This window comes from Bos taurus, chromosome 18 (genome assembly GCF_002263795.3).
Source record: "Bos taurus isolate L1 Dominette 01449 registration number 42190680 breed Hereford chromosome 18, ARS-UCD2.0, whole genome shotgun sequence".
NCBI lineage: Eukaryota > Metazoa > Chordata > Mammalia > Artiodactyla > Bovidae > Bos > Bos taurus.
In genome coordinates, this window is record NC_037345.1 from 8541473 (window position 1) to 8554065 (window position 12593).

The 12593-nt window shown below is 44.1% G+C and overlaps 1 protein-coding gene across 2 annotated transcripts in view; it reads right to left on the bottom strand.

Moving 5' to 3' along the window:
- Positions 1-2184: 2184 nt before the first annotated feature.
- The window catches only part of SDR42E1 (short chain dehydrogenase/reductase family 42E, member 1), a 43705-nt gene continuing 33296 nt past the window's right edge, over positions 2185-12593 (bottom strand). For both annotated transcript variants that reach the window (XM_010814366.4, NM_001080292.2), the window contains exons 2-3: positions 5437-5529; positions 2185-4413 (exon numbers count right to left, since the gene is read on the bottom strand). In XM_010814366.4, coding sequence (XP_010812668.2) covers positions 3300-4413; positions 5437-5504 — 1182 coding nt within the window. In that variant the 5' untranslated portion in view covers positions 5505-5529 and the 3' untranslated portion in view covers positions 2185-3299. The remainder of the gene's footprint in view (positions 4414-5436; positions 5530-12593) is intronic.

A 12593-nucleotide genomic window follows, 5' to 3' on the forward strand; every position in this document is an offset into this window, starting at 1 on the left:
CTCCTCCTGCCTTCAATCTTTCCCAGCATCAGGGTCTTTTTCAAGGAGCCAGTTCTTCGCTTGGACCCCCTCAAATTCTACCAAGGGGAAGCAGGCTGAGAAAATTATGTAGCTGTAAATATAGGCTACCTTTCATGGAAGAGGAAGGATGAGTCAGATGGTGGAGGTCAGCCTCCAAGATGGGACCCCCAACACCCCTCCTGCGTTATTCGTACTGAATACCACGTGGAAAAGGACTGACTTGTATAAAGCGTACATAGTGTGGAGTGCGCTGTGTGACGTCTGAGGACAAGTCATGAAAGACACTGCAGCTTCCACTTTGCTTTCTTGAATCGCCTGCTCTGAGGGGGAAGCCAGCCGCCCTGTCATGAGGATGCCACACAGCGAGTCCTACGGAGATGCTCACATGCCGAGGAACTGAGTTCTCCTGCCCACAGTAACATGGATGATCCTGGAAGTGGATCCTCTGGCTTCAGTCAAGCTTTCTGATGACTGCAGCGCTAGCAGAAACCCTAAACCAGAGCTTACCCAGGTAGGCCACACCCAGATACCTGGCCCACAGCAACTGAGAAGTAATATTTGTTATTTTAGGATGATATGTCTTGGGGGGTAATTTGTTATGTAACAATAAAAACTAGGAGAAAGGCCAAAAGAGTGTGAGTTCATGAAAAGTAAATGGATTATGTTTCAAGGAGATATTGGACAAGTATGTCAAATGTTGTGAAAATATCAAATGTCTCATATTTAGACGACAATGAAGCCCATTTATCAATTTCATTTAGATACCTTCATTGTAGAAAACATAAACAAGAAAAATCCACTGTGCTCAGTATAGTTGGTATAAGAAAACTTAGAACTATCTGCCATTCTTTTGAAGGACTTCATTAAAAATGTTCTGAAAGTCTGTGAGGCCTCTCAGTGACAACAAATAAAATAAAAATGCTTTGCTGCACTTACCTGGCCTCTCAGTCACCTTCCTGCATGGACACACCATGTCACTGCTGGACTGCAACTCTGTAAAGGGCAGAGGTACCTGTCCTTCAGCACCTGGAGTGTTAGATATGCTGCACATACGCAGACAAGTTGAAAAGTCAAAGTATTAGTCACGTAGTCATGTCTGACTCATTGTGACCCCAGGGACTGTAGCCTGCCAGGCTCCTCTGTCCATGGAATTCCCCAGGCAAGAATACTGAAGTCGGTTGCCATCCCCTTCTTCAGGGGATCTTCCCGACCCAGGGATCAAACCCAGGTCTCCCACATTGCAGGCAGATTCTTTACCATCTGAGCCACCAGGGAAGCCTTGGTCAGACAAGTTAACTCAGACTAAGTTAACTTCATGAAATACAAAATAAAAGACTCATATTTCACTAAAAACAATCCCACCACCATCTTAATGTTGCAATTTATATATTATATATTAAATTATATATTAAAAGTACTCACTACATCTTACTTTATGCTCAGAACAAACCCTGTGAGGTGGGTAAGTGGGTTAATGCGCCGGATACTCAGTCACTCAGTCGTGTCTGTTTGCACCCCCATGGACTGTAGCCTGCCAGGCTCCTCTGTCCATGGGATTCTCCAGGCAAGAATACTGGAGTGAGTTGCTATTTCCTACTCCAAGGGATCTTCCCGACCCAGGGATTGAACCTGTGTCTCTTGTGTCCCCTGTATTGGCAGGCAGATTCTTTACCATTGTGCCACTTGAAAAGCCCAAAGGTGGGTTAATAGAAAGGGCAAATACATTCCTATTTCCCAAGGCAGGCAACTGAGGCCCTACAGAGGCTGCAGTTACTTGGTTAAAAGACCATACAAGATATTCATGGTGGCAGATCCTCTGGTATCAAGTTAAGCACTTTTTCCAACATGCCCAGGCAAGATGCACCAGGGCCTCTTCATCCAGCACCCTCCTCCTACAAATACTCTCAGACCAAATCTAACACGACTTTCCACAGCCATCTGTCCTTACAGCCTAGGAATGCTGTCCTTTCTGTAGCTGGAATCAGAGAATGGGTGAAGACTGTCTTCTCTGCACTTCGGTCCCCATGTGACAGTACAACTTGAATGTCTGCCACAGCAATCCCCGTGGGAGCCCGGACAATGCCACCATTGTTCAGAACATTCTTCACTGGAAGAGGCCTTCAGAGAACGGAAATTCTCCCCAGAAGAAAACCAGTCTATTAGTTGAGAGTTATGTTTTATTTTTTAATTGCAAATGGTATCATTAGCTTGAATATTCTCATCAATCATCAGATTTTTAGCTGTTTCCCAGATTTCAATCTCTCCTTGGAGACCACAACTTTATCAACACTGAATATATTTAAGCACACTTGTTACAGACTCTGAGGGCACGTCACAAAGGTATTCCAGAAAGGTCAGTAGCAACAGCACCCACTGAACAGAATACCCTGAGGAAGAAAACCCTCATAAGGAATGTGTAATAATAATATTAATAAAAATAATGGCTTGTAAGTGTGGTGAGTGGCACTTTATATACCTGGTCCAATTTAACCCTCTAAAGAATCCTGGGAGGTAAGATAAAGGTCTATTCATTTCAATATCAAACATTACCATGTGGTCACACAGGTATAATACCTTTATGTCATGAAGGGCAAAAACTCATTCCTAGAACATACACTGTGACTAGCAACCGCCTCCCCTGCAAAAGTGACCATCTCCTCAGAGGCTTGGGCTGCGGGGAAGTAGCTCAACTTGTTGTTTTTCACACAAGTGCAAGCCTGTTAGCATTTTGCCATTCCCATATCAGTGTTTCAACCTCTGTGAAGTCAATGCAAAACGTATGGAATGAAGATAAGTACATTTTTGGCTTCTGAGAAATTCAAGTAAGACATTTCCCATCTGAGGGAGTTTAGCTCTATGGGTTTTGGAATGACGTCTACTGTCCATGTCTGAAGGAGGAAGACCCAAGGATCCGAATCTCAAACTTATCCTGGTTTCTGTTTTCTCCCTTCAGGATCTGTGCAAGGAGGTAGGAAATGAAGACTTAATCCAAGAATCAATTTTTTTTTTTTTTTTGGCTGTGCTGTGTAGCACATGGGATCTTAATTCTACAACCAGAGATCGAACCCATACCTCCTGCGCTGAAAACTCAGAGTCTTAACCACTGGACAGCCAGGGTGAAGTCCCCCAAGAATCTATTCTTAAGTAGCGACTTGAAGATCCAAAGGTTGACATCAGGTATCTATTCTCTATTTTTAAAACGTGTGTTTCATGAAAACCACCTCAGTATATATAACAACTTCAGTGGTGTACTGTACCACCTCAGTACAGCTCCTCCTTCACATCGACAGGATCACGGAAGGCAGCAGCCACACGAGAACCACTGTAACCACGAGTAAGATCACCAGCCCATCCCAAACAAGACACTTGGAGTCACAACTCCCAGGACGTCTGCCGTGACCATGGGCTTTAAACCACTCGACTGCCTCCTGGAGGTCAAACGGCTGAGCCTCATACCCCAGCTCCTTCCTGGCTTTCTCCAGGCTAAAGTAATGTGTGACGCCAGTTTTGTAAACTTCGGTGCGGGTGAGGAAGGGCTGGAAGTTGTAGAGTCGCCCCAAGATGAAGTGGGTCATCTCTGTCAGGAAAGCGAAGCAATAGATGAGGGTCAGGGGCAGGCGGGTGGACGGGAACTTGTAGCCCAGGCCCTCAACCAGAGGCCGGAAGAACTCAAAGTTGTTCACAGGCCTGCCGTCTGAGATGAAGTAGGGCTGCCCAGCAGCAATGTGGCCCTTGTTGGCTTTCAGGGCCTCTGAGGCCAGGATGTGAGCCTGCACCAAGTTGTCCACGTGGACAAATTCCACCAGACTCTTGGGGTCTCCATACACAAACCTGAACAGGCCCTTCTCTATGTAGCTCACTATCCTGGGGAGGTGCCTCTGTTCTCCAGGCCCGTAGATGCCAGCTGGCCTCAGGGCACAGGTGCTCAAGACCCCACCACCCCTCTCCAGGGCTGTACCATTGGCTGACAGCACCTTCTTCTCAGCGATAGATTTGGTCCGAGAGTAGTGATCAGGATGGAGGTGAAGGGGCAGGTAAGGCAGAGATTCGTCTCCATTTCTGATGACCTGCCCTCCGAAGATGACGTTGAAAGTGCTCGTGTACACTAACCTCGGCACCCCTCTCCTCCTGCATGCCTGGAGGATGTTGTCTGTGCCCCCCACGTTGATTTCTTCAATCAGGCTTCGATTCAGTTGCTCGCGCCCTGACATACCGTAAGATGCGATATGGAACACACAAGCCACGTCGACACCCTGGAAGGCGTTCTCTATGTCAGAGAGACAGCGGATATCTCCTAGTATAAACCGGATGCCTTCTGGAATGGTCTGGGCAGGGTGGCTGATGTCAAACAGAATCACATGGACTCCCAGAAGGTTCAGAGCACAGCCAAGGCTGCAAGAAGAAAGAGTAAAAGTTAGATCAAATCACTATTAAGCTATGCCTTGGAAAAGTACGGCTCAGGCAGTGAAGGGTCTGCCTGCAGTGTGGGAGACCTGGGTTTGATCCCTGGGTTGGGAAGATCCCCTGGAGAAGGAAATGGCAACCCACTCCAGTACTCTTGCCTGGAAAATTCCATAGACTGAGGAGCCTGGTAGGCTACAGTCCATGGGTTCACAAAGAGTCGGACATGACTGAGCGACTTCACTTTCTCTCTTTCTTTGGAAAAGTATATAATTTTCCCAGTCTTCTTGGCTTATCCTGTGAGTTCCTCACTTTACACATTCATTGGTACAAGTTTTACTTATGCAAATATTAAAAAACGAGCATCTTCACATTTATTTAAATTACAATGAGAGAGGCTTTATCTTCAAAGATGGTGGTGTCCACATATTACATTCCCCCAGCCCCCCGTTCCAGGCATGCATGCATGCTAGGTCACTTCAGTCGTGCCTGACTCTTTGTGACCCCATGGAATGTAGCCCACCAGGCTCCTCGGTCCATGGGATTCTCCAGGCAAGAATACTGGAGTGGGTTGCCATGCCCTCCTCCAAGGAATCTTCCTGACCCAGGGGTCGAACCTGCATCTCCTGCAGCTCCCTGTATTGCAGGCGGATTCTTTACCACTGAGCCACCAGAAAACCCCTCCTCCCCCCATTCTAGCACTCACCATCTATTCTTCAGAATATTTATGAATGATAATGTAACTGTGAAAGAATAGCCATTATTTTAAATTGTTTGTGATATGATTATCTCCCAACCCCGATTCAATGGCTTTATAAAGAATTTTTCTTCAAGTGGAATGTATCTATAGTTCTCAATTTCCTAATCTGAGCAGTGGGCAGCATGGTTCATTCCTGGTCTACACTGTACCAACGAGTAAGAGTCTACACTGCATTAATGTAGGTTGAAAGCTATACTTTTCCCAGTAACTACCGGTAAAATACTTGCATGGACGTATTTTACAGATGCACTGACCGGAAACCAAAATAGCCACCTCCTCCTGTAATGAGGACTGTTTCCTTCGGAGATTTGTGGGAATCCATATGTGGCAGTGAAAGATAACTGGACCTATGAAGAAAGTAGGATGCACCACTGTTACTAACCCAACTGCAGAAGCGATGGTCCCCTACTTGGGGTTAATAGACACGAAAAGGCAGTGTGCTCTAGCAGAAAGAAAAGCTAAGACCTGGGTTCCCGTCATGGCTTTGGGACATTAGCTGACTCCTGCCCACCCACCTCGTCACTTCTTGGGCTGCACAACATTTCTGCCCATGTGTCAGCAGGAACAGTACTAATCTGCTCTAACTGCCTGGCAAGGTCAGTGTGAAGGTTAAATAAGATAATGTAGCTGGGAGAGCTTTGAAAAACCACAAAGCACTCTCCAAATAGAAAGCATTATTCTTAATCCGTGGAAAACACTAGAGGCTTTTTGAAAAGAAGTTGTTCGAATTTGGTACAGAGGGTCATTTTCCGCATCCTCCCACCCCCTCTGAAAAATCAAGGACAGAACTCTGAAGCAAATTTCCAACATCTTTTGTTTAAGACAGCACACTGCAGCATAGTTTAATACAGGCTTTTATGTAAAAAAAAAAAAAAGTAGAAAAAGAAGGGAAGGACAAAAAGGTCCTTTATGTAGCAAACCATATTCACCCACCCAGGAAATCTTCTAAGTACTGTGTGTGCTCAATGCCTTTGGGAACCTTGCTTCCCCCTCCCTCCGCATCTATGCTAAAATTATATTCTAATTATTATTTTCTCAAGGCTCCAAGACACCTTTCTTTCAAAAACAAGACAAAACAAGCAAAAAGTGGGCCACTCAACTCTTTCCGCTTAAGAAGAAATGGAACAGGAAGCTCGCAGGTCCTCAAATGCATTTAAACACACACACACACACACGCACACACACACACCTTCTCTCATTCAGTCAAGTAAGTGGAGACAACTGAGAAGCGTGGTTAGTTAGGGAGACTGCAAGCAACCAAAGGTGCTACCATTTGGACAGGTTCATCCGAGCTGTTGCTGCATTAAACATCAGAGCTAAAAATAAGCTCGCAGGATTCTGGAGACCGAATGGGAACATGTATAAAAACTGCCTGATGTAGTGTAGGTGCTCCATGGATATCACTTCTTGAATTTCTTTTCTTCGAGTTCCACAGTCATAGGATTCAATTTTTCTCTTACATTCCCACACATCATGATAAGGTCTCTCAGAAGTACAGGATTACACAAAGCTTGTCAGATTCTTCTGGATAACTCTACTAAGAAGCTTTGATCACCAGCAAAGCTAATCAGATCATTCGTGCAGAAATCAGTTGGTGTAACAGCTGAAGACAAGATTCAGCAAGTGACTGTCTCCGTGGCTTGAGGGTAAGAAAATTAGGAAAACTGAGCAAAATGATGTGAAGGATGGCTGGAGTCCCAAGGTCTGACTAAGCAGTTGCCATTGTTGTGCTTACAGGAAAATCCATCACGAATGAATGCCCCGGCATCCTCTTAATATGCGACTTTATGTGCAGGACGCTCCCATTCGGATTTGGACTAGCCAGCCATAAAACTTGCTGCGGTCCATTCTGTCGCTTAACATGATCACATGACTTTGTTATCACTGATGCTGCTTCCAGACACAGAAAGGTGTCAGTCAGTGACACTTCAGCCCAGACTTCTTACTGTCACCACCATGACCTGGTGGCAACCTCCTTCTCTGACTTCCTCTCACTCTTTTGTTGGGACTCTACTCCGCGCTCCAGCCCCCTGAACTTCTCCCTTCTCTTGATAATGCCAAGCTCATCTGTGCTGAGGCCTACGCGCACTCCTTGCTTCACCTCTGTGTGAACCGCTGCCAAGCCAGATGCCTGCCAGGCTGCGTCTTTCTCAATATTTAGGTCTGCTCAAGTGCTCGATGCACAGGGTAGTTTCTGAAGAGCTCTCCCTTATCTGAACACTGCTTTGTTTTCTTCATGGCATATTACCTAAATGTATTTGTTTCCTTTCTGACTACTGATCTCCTTCCAGCAGAATCTGGGTGCCATGAGAACCGAAACCTTCAGCCTTTCTCACTGGCATGTCCCCACCAGACAACCTCGGATGCAGAGGATGCCCATCAAGTATCTGCAGAATTCATGGATGATTTGGAACATGGTGAAATACACCCAATTTAGTAAAATGATGATGGGCACAAATTATGCAGGGCCCGGCCGTGTCCAAGAGTCGTCGCTGTGTATGCCAATCAGTGCTGCCATTTTCATTTAACTTAGCTCCTAAAAAGGAAAGTTCTGGCATGAAAATGACATAAAGCAAAATGTGACAGAATTCCTGCATTCCGGAGCGTATGCTAGAGGAGACAGGCTTCTGCAAATTAAAGTAGAAGGCAAAATGGAGAAACCAAGATTCCTTCAGGGGAGCCTGCACTCTATTCTGCAGACAACAGAGTCTTTGCAGGTGTCCACGACGGCAGGCTCACTTCAGTCCTTGTCAAAGATTAAGCTTTACTTGGAGGAGGGAGAGACTGCAGGTTGGCAGGAGTCTAGGTGAGGGGTGATGAAGGGGCAGGGCCAGTGTGCTCAGTTGAGATCACCGTGAGGCAGGGGCAGCAGGTGAAGTCTAAGGACGGTGACACCCTTAAGCAAAACCGCACTTACAGGTTTTAGAACTGTTCTGTTTGGTTACAGGGTTTTCATTAAGAGGATGCCAGAGAGGGGAAAAAAAAGGTTAAGATATTTTTCTATCTCCACAAGAATTCCCCGATAAGGAAATCAGAAAATGGACAAGGCTTCAAAGAGCCCAGCTAAGAATTTTCCAACAGAAATTCTTCGCAGGGACTTCCCTGGTGGTTCAGTGGTTCAGACTCCGTGCTCCCACTGCGGATGGCTCGGGTTCGATCCCTGATCAGGGAACTAGATCCCACATGCCGCAACTAAGAGTTTGCATGCTGCAACTAAAGACCCTGCAGTGAAAGTAAGTGAATAAATAAATATTTTTTAGGAAAGGAAAAAGAAAAAAGAAATTCTTCCAAATCTCTTGTCCTTTTTAAAAAAAATTTTTATTTTATATTGGAGTATAGCCAGTTAACAACACTGTGATGGTTTCAAGTGCACAGCAAAGTCACTCAGCCATCCACAGACACGTACATGTTCTTCTCCAAACTCCCCTCCCATCCAGGCTGCCACATAACATTGAGCAGAGTTCTCTGTGCTATACGGTAGGTCCTTGTTGGTTATCCATTTCAAATACAGCAGTGTGTATCAATGTCCTTTGTTTTTAAAATTGCACATTCCCATCTAGTCATAAGACTGCAGGCCAGTCCTGGCTCAAGTGCACACTAATCACACCAGGAATGTACAAATTCAAACTATTAATGCTTCCGAGTACCTGTCAGGCCTATTCACGCTATTCCTCATTACCTTCCAGCTAATTCCAGAATTATCTGGGGCAAGAACCTGTGTAATTGACTTGAACTGGAGGGTCAGAGGAGTGGTGACGAGTAAGGAAAGATTAATAAGTTAGCAAGACAAATGGCAATGAGAGAAGCCTATCCACCTGGCTGGTGAAACCTTCATAGATGACCAGCCATTAGTGCTGCCACCCAGAAGCCACCTCCTCCTTTTCCAGCTGCCTGCATCGGTGAGCACAGAAAAATCGCAGCAAACACATTTCGCAGGAAACCAAAAGAAATTCCCATGAACACTAAGCCATAAGGGAGAAAAGAGGGTCTGCGTGGTTTTCCTTCAAACAGCTGCCTGAGTTTTTATATTTCTTTACTAGTTTCCATCTGATTCTTTCCAGGGCTGGGCACTCAGACCACTGTTTATAATCTCAGTTGCTTTAAGGCTCTTCCAAAATGTGGCTTTGTTCAGTAATTGCTTCCTTCTGGGTTGGGGGGGAGGGTCACATTTAATCTGAGGAGTCATTTTAGCTGATACAGGTTATGGTTAGGTACATGATCCAAAAAAAAAAAAACCAGGAATCTTAATTATAAACAAGAAAAAATGAAATTTAAAGTTAGCCTGACCCCTTGATAATACTAAGATAGAACGAGGGTAATAAGGTTGACATCTCACAGGGAAGTCATGAGAAGAAACTCATAAAAATGACTAGGAGTACTTCAGATTTACAAAGACCTAATTAAATGCGAAGGATCAGTAATAAGAACCTCAGCTTATGCACACAGTTCCTTCATCCCCAGGGTTCAAGAGCATGATGCTACTGACCCTCTGGTATTAAAATGCAACATACAAATCTAGGCACTACTGGAGTATGGCGAGCAGAACTGAAGACAGCTTTCATAAAGATAAAAATTTACTGTATTTACTTTAAAGGAAGATAAAAATATATCCAGGTAGTTTAACCCTATGATGGCGTGTTTTAAATTACTGCCAGGTACTGAATGGAGGCAAAATTAACTGTGTTCTTACTGTACTGAGACCAGGAAAGCGTATTGAGGCTAGAAGGTTTAGAAACGGTGCTGCTCAAATTCCATACATGATCTGAAAGTTATCTGTGTTTAATACAAAGCAGTCAGAGCCATAATGATGAACAAGTAGTTACAGACAATAAGGAGAGTCACCCTGATACAGGCAAAAGGGAAGTGAGGTGTAAAACCTAAAAGGCCAAACACATCTGCGAAGAAAATTAACCGCACAGCATTAAGGGGAAAGTTGACACAATCATGCCAAACAGGGGTATTTGTGCAGTTTTGAGTTTTACTGGCAGTGGCAGGGAAGTTAATTCTATCCCTGATCTTCTTGTCCAGCTACCCACTCAAACTCCTTTTGCCTAGATATTTGTTGCACAAAAGATCCTTGCAGTCTTGCAGTTATTCCTGATACTTATGATATAAGTTAATCACAAAGTTTTATAATTGGTATTTTCCAACTGCTTCCCAAACTATCCATATTAACTCCATGCAAACCTAAGCCATTTCTCTAAGAATGTCAGCAGGAATGAGGAATATTTGACAGATCCTAGACCTGGTCCATTATATGTATTACTGCGGGCAGGAATCCCTTAGAAGAAATGGAGTAGCCATCATGGTCAACAAAAGAGTCTGAAATGCAGTACTTGGATACAATCTCAAAAACGACAGAATGATCTCTGTTTGTTTCCAAGGCAAACCCTTCAATATCACAGTAATCCAAGTCTATGCCCCAACCAGTAATGCTGAAGAAGCTGAAGTTGAATGGTTCTATGAAGACCTACAAGACCTTTTAGAACTAACACCCACAAAAGATGTTCTTTTCATTATAGGGGACTGGAATGCAAAAGTAGGAAGTCAAGAAACACCTGGAGTAACAGGCAAATATGGCCTTGGAATACAGAATGAAGCAGGGCAAAGGCTAATAGAGTTTTGCCAAGAGAACTCACTGGTCATAGCAAACACCCTCTTCCAACAACACAAGAGAAGACTCTACACATGGACATCACCAGATGGTCAACACCGAAATCAGACTGATCATATTCTTTGCAGCCAAAGATGGAGAAGCTCTATACAGTCAGCAAAAACAAGACTGGGAGCTGACTGTGGTTCAGATCATGAACTCCTTATTGCCAAATTCAGACTTAAATTGAAGAAAGTAGGGAAAACCACTAGACCATTCAGGTATGACCTAAATCAAATCCCTTATGATTAGACAGTGGAAGTGAGAAATAGATTTAAGGACCTAGATCTGATAGATAGAGTACCTGATGAACTATGGACGGAGGTTCATGACACTGTACAGGAGACAGGGATCAAGACCATCCCCACGGAAAAGAAATGCAAAAAAGGAAAAATGGCTGTCTGGGGAGGCCTTACAAATAGCTGTGAAAAGAAGAGAAGCGAAAAGCAAAGGAGAAAAGGAAAGATATAAGCATCTGAATGCAGAGTTCCAAAGAATAGCAAGAAGAGATAAGAAAGCCTTCCTCAGAAACCAATGCAAAGAAATAGAGGAAAACAACAGAATGGGAAAGACTAGAGATCTCTTCAAGAAAATTAGAGATACCAAGGGAACATTTCATGCAAAGATGGGCTTGATAAAGGACAGAAATGGTATGGACCTAACAGAAGCAGAAGATATTAAGAAGAGGTGGCAGGAATACACAAACGAACTGTATAAAAAAGACCTTCATGACCAAGATAATCACGATGGTGTGATCACTCACCTAGAGCCAGACATGTGACTTGTGAAGTCAACTGGGCCTTAGAAAGCATCACTATGAACAAAGCTAGTGGAGGTGATGGAATTCCAGTTGAGCTACTTCAAATCCTGAAAGATGATGCTGTGAAAGTGCTGCACTCAATATGCCAGCAAATTTGGAAAACTCAGCAGTGGCCACAGGACTGGAAAAGGTCAGTTTTCATTCCAATCCCAAAGAAAGGCAATGCCAAAGAATGCTCAAACTACCGCACAATTGCACTCATCTCACACGCTAGCAAAGTAATGCTCAAAATTCTCCAAGCCAGGCTTCAGCAATACGTGAACCGTGAACTTCCAGATGTTCAAGCTGGTTTTAGAAAAGGCAGAGGAACCAGAGATCAAATTGCCAACATCCACTGGATTATCAAAAAAGCAAGAGAGTTCCAGAAAAACATCTATTTCTGCTTTATTGACTATGCCAAAGCCTTTGACTGTGTGGATCACAATAAACTGTGGAAAATTCTGAAAGAGATGGGAATACCAGACCACCTGACCTGCCTCTTGAGAAACCTATATGCAGGTCAGGAAGCAACAGTTAGAACTGGACATGGAACAACAGACTGGTTCCAAATAGGAAAAGGAGTACATCAAGGCTGTATATTGATACCCTGCTTATTTAACTTCTGTGCAGAGTACATCATGAGAAATGCTGGACTGGAAGAAGCACAAGCTGGAATCAAGATTGCCGGGAGAAATATCAATAAACTCAGATATGCAGATATGCAGATGACACCACCCTTATGGCAGAAAGTGAAGAGGAACTCAAAAGCCTCTTGAGGAAAGTGAAAGAGGAGAGTGAAAAAGTTGGCTTAAAGCTCAACATTCAGAAAATGAAGATCATGGCATCTGGTCCCATCACTTCATGGGAAATAGATGGGGAAACAGTGTCAGACTTTATTTTTTTGGGCTCCAAAATCACTGCAGATGGTGATTGCAGCCAGGAAATTAAAAGATGCTTAC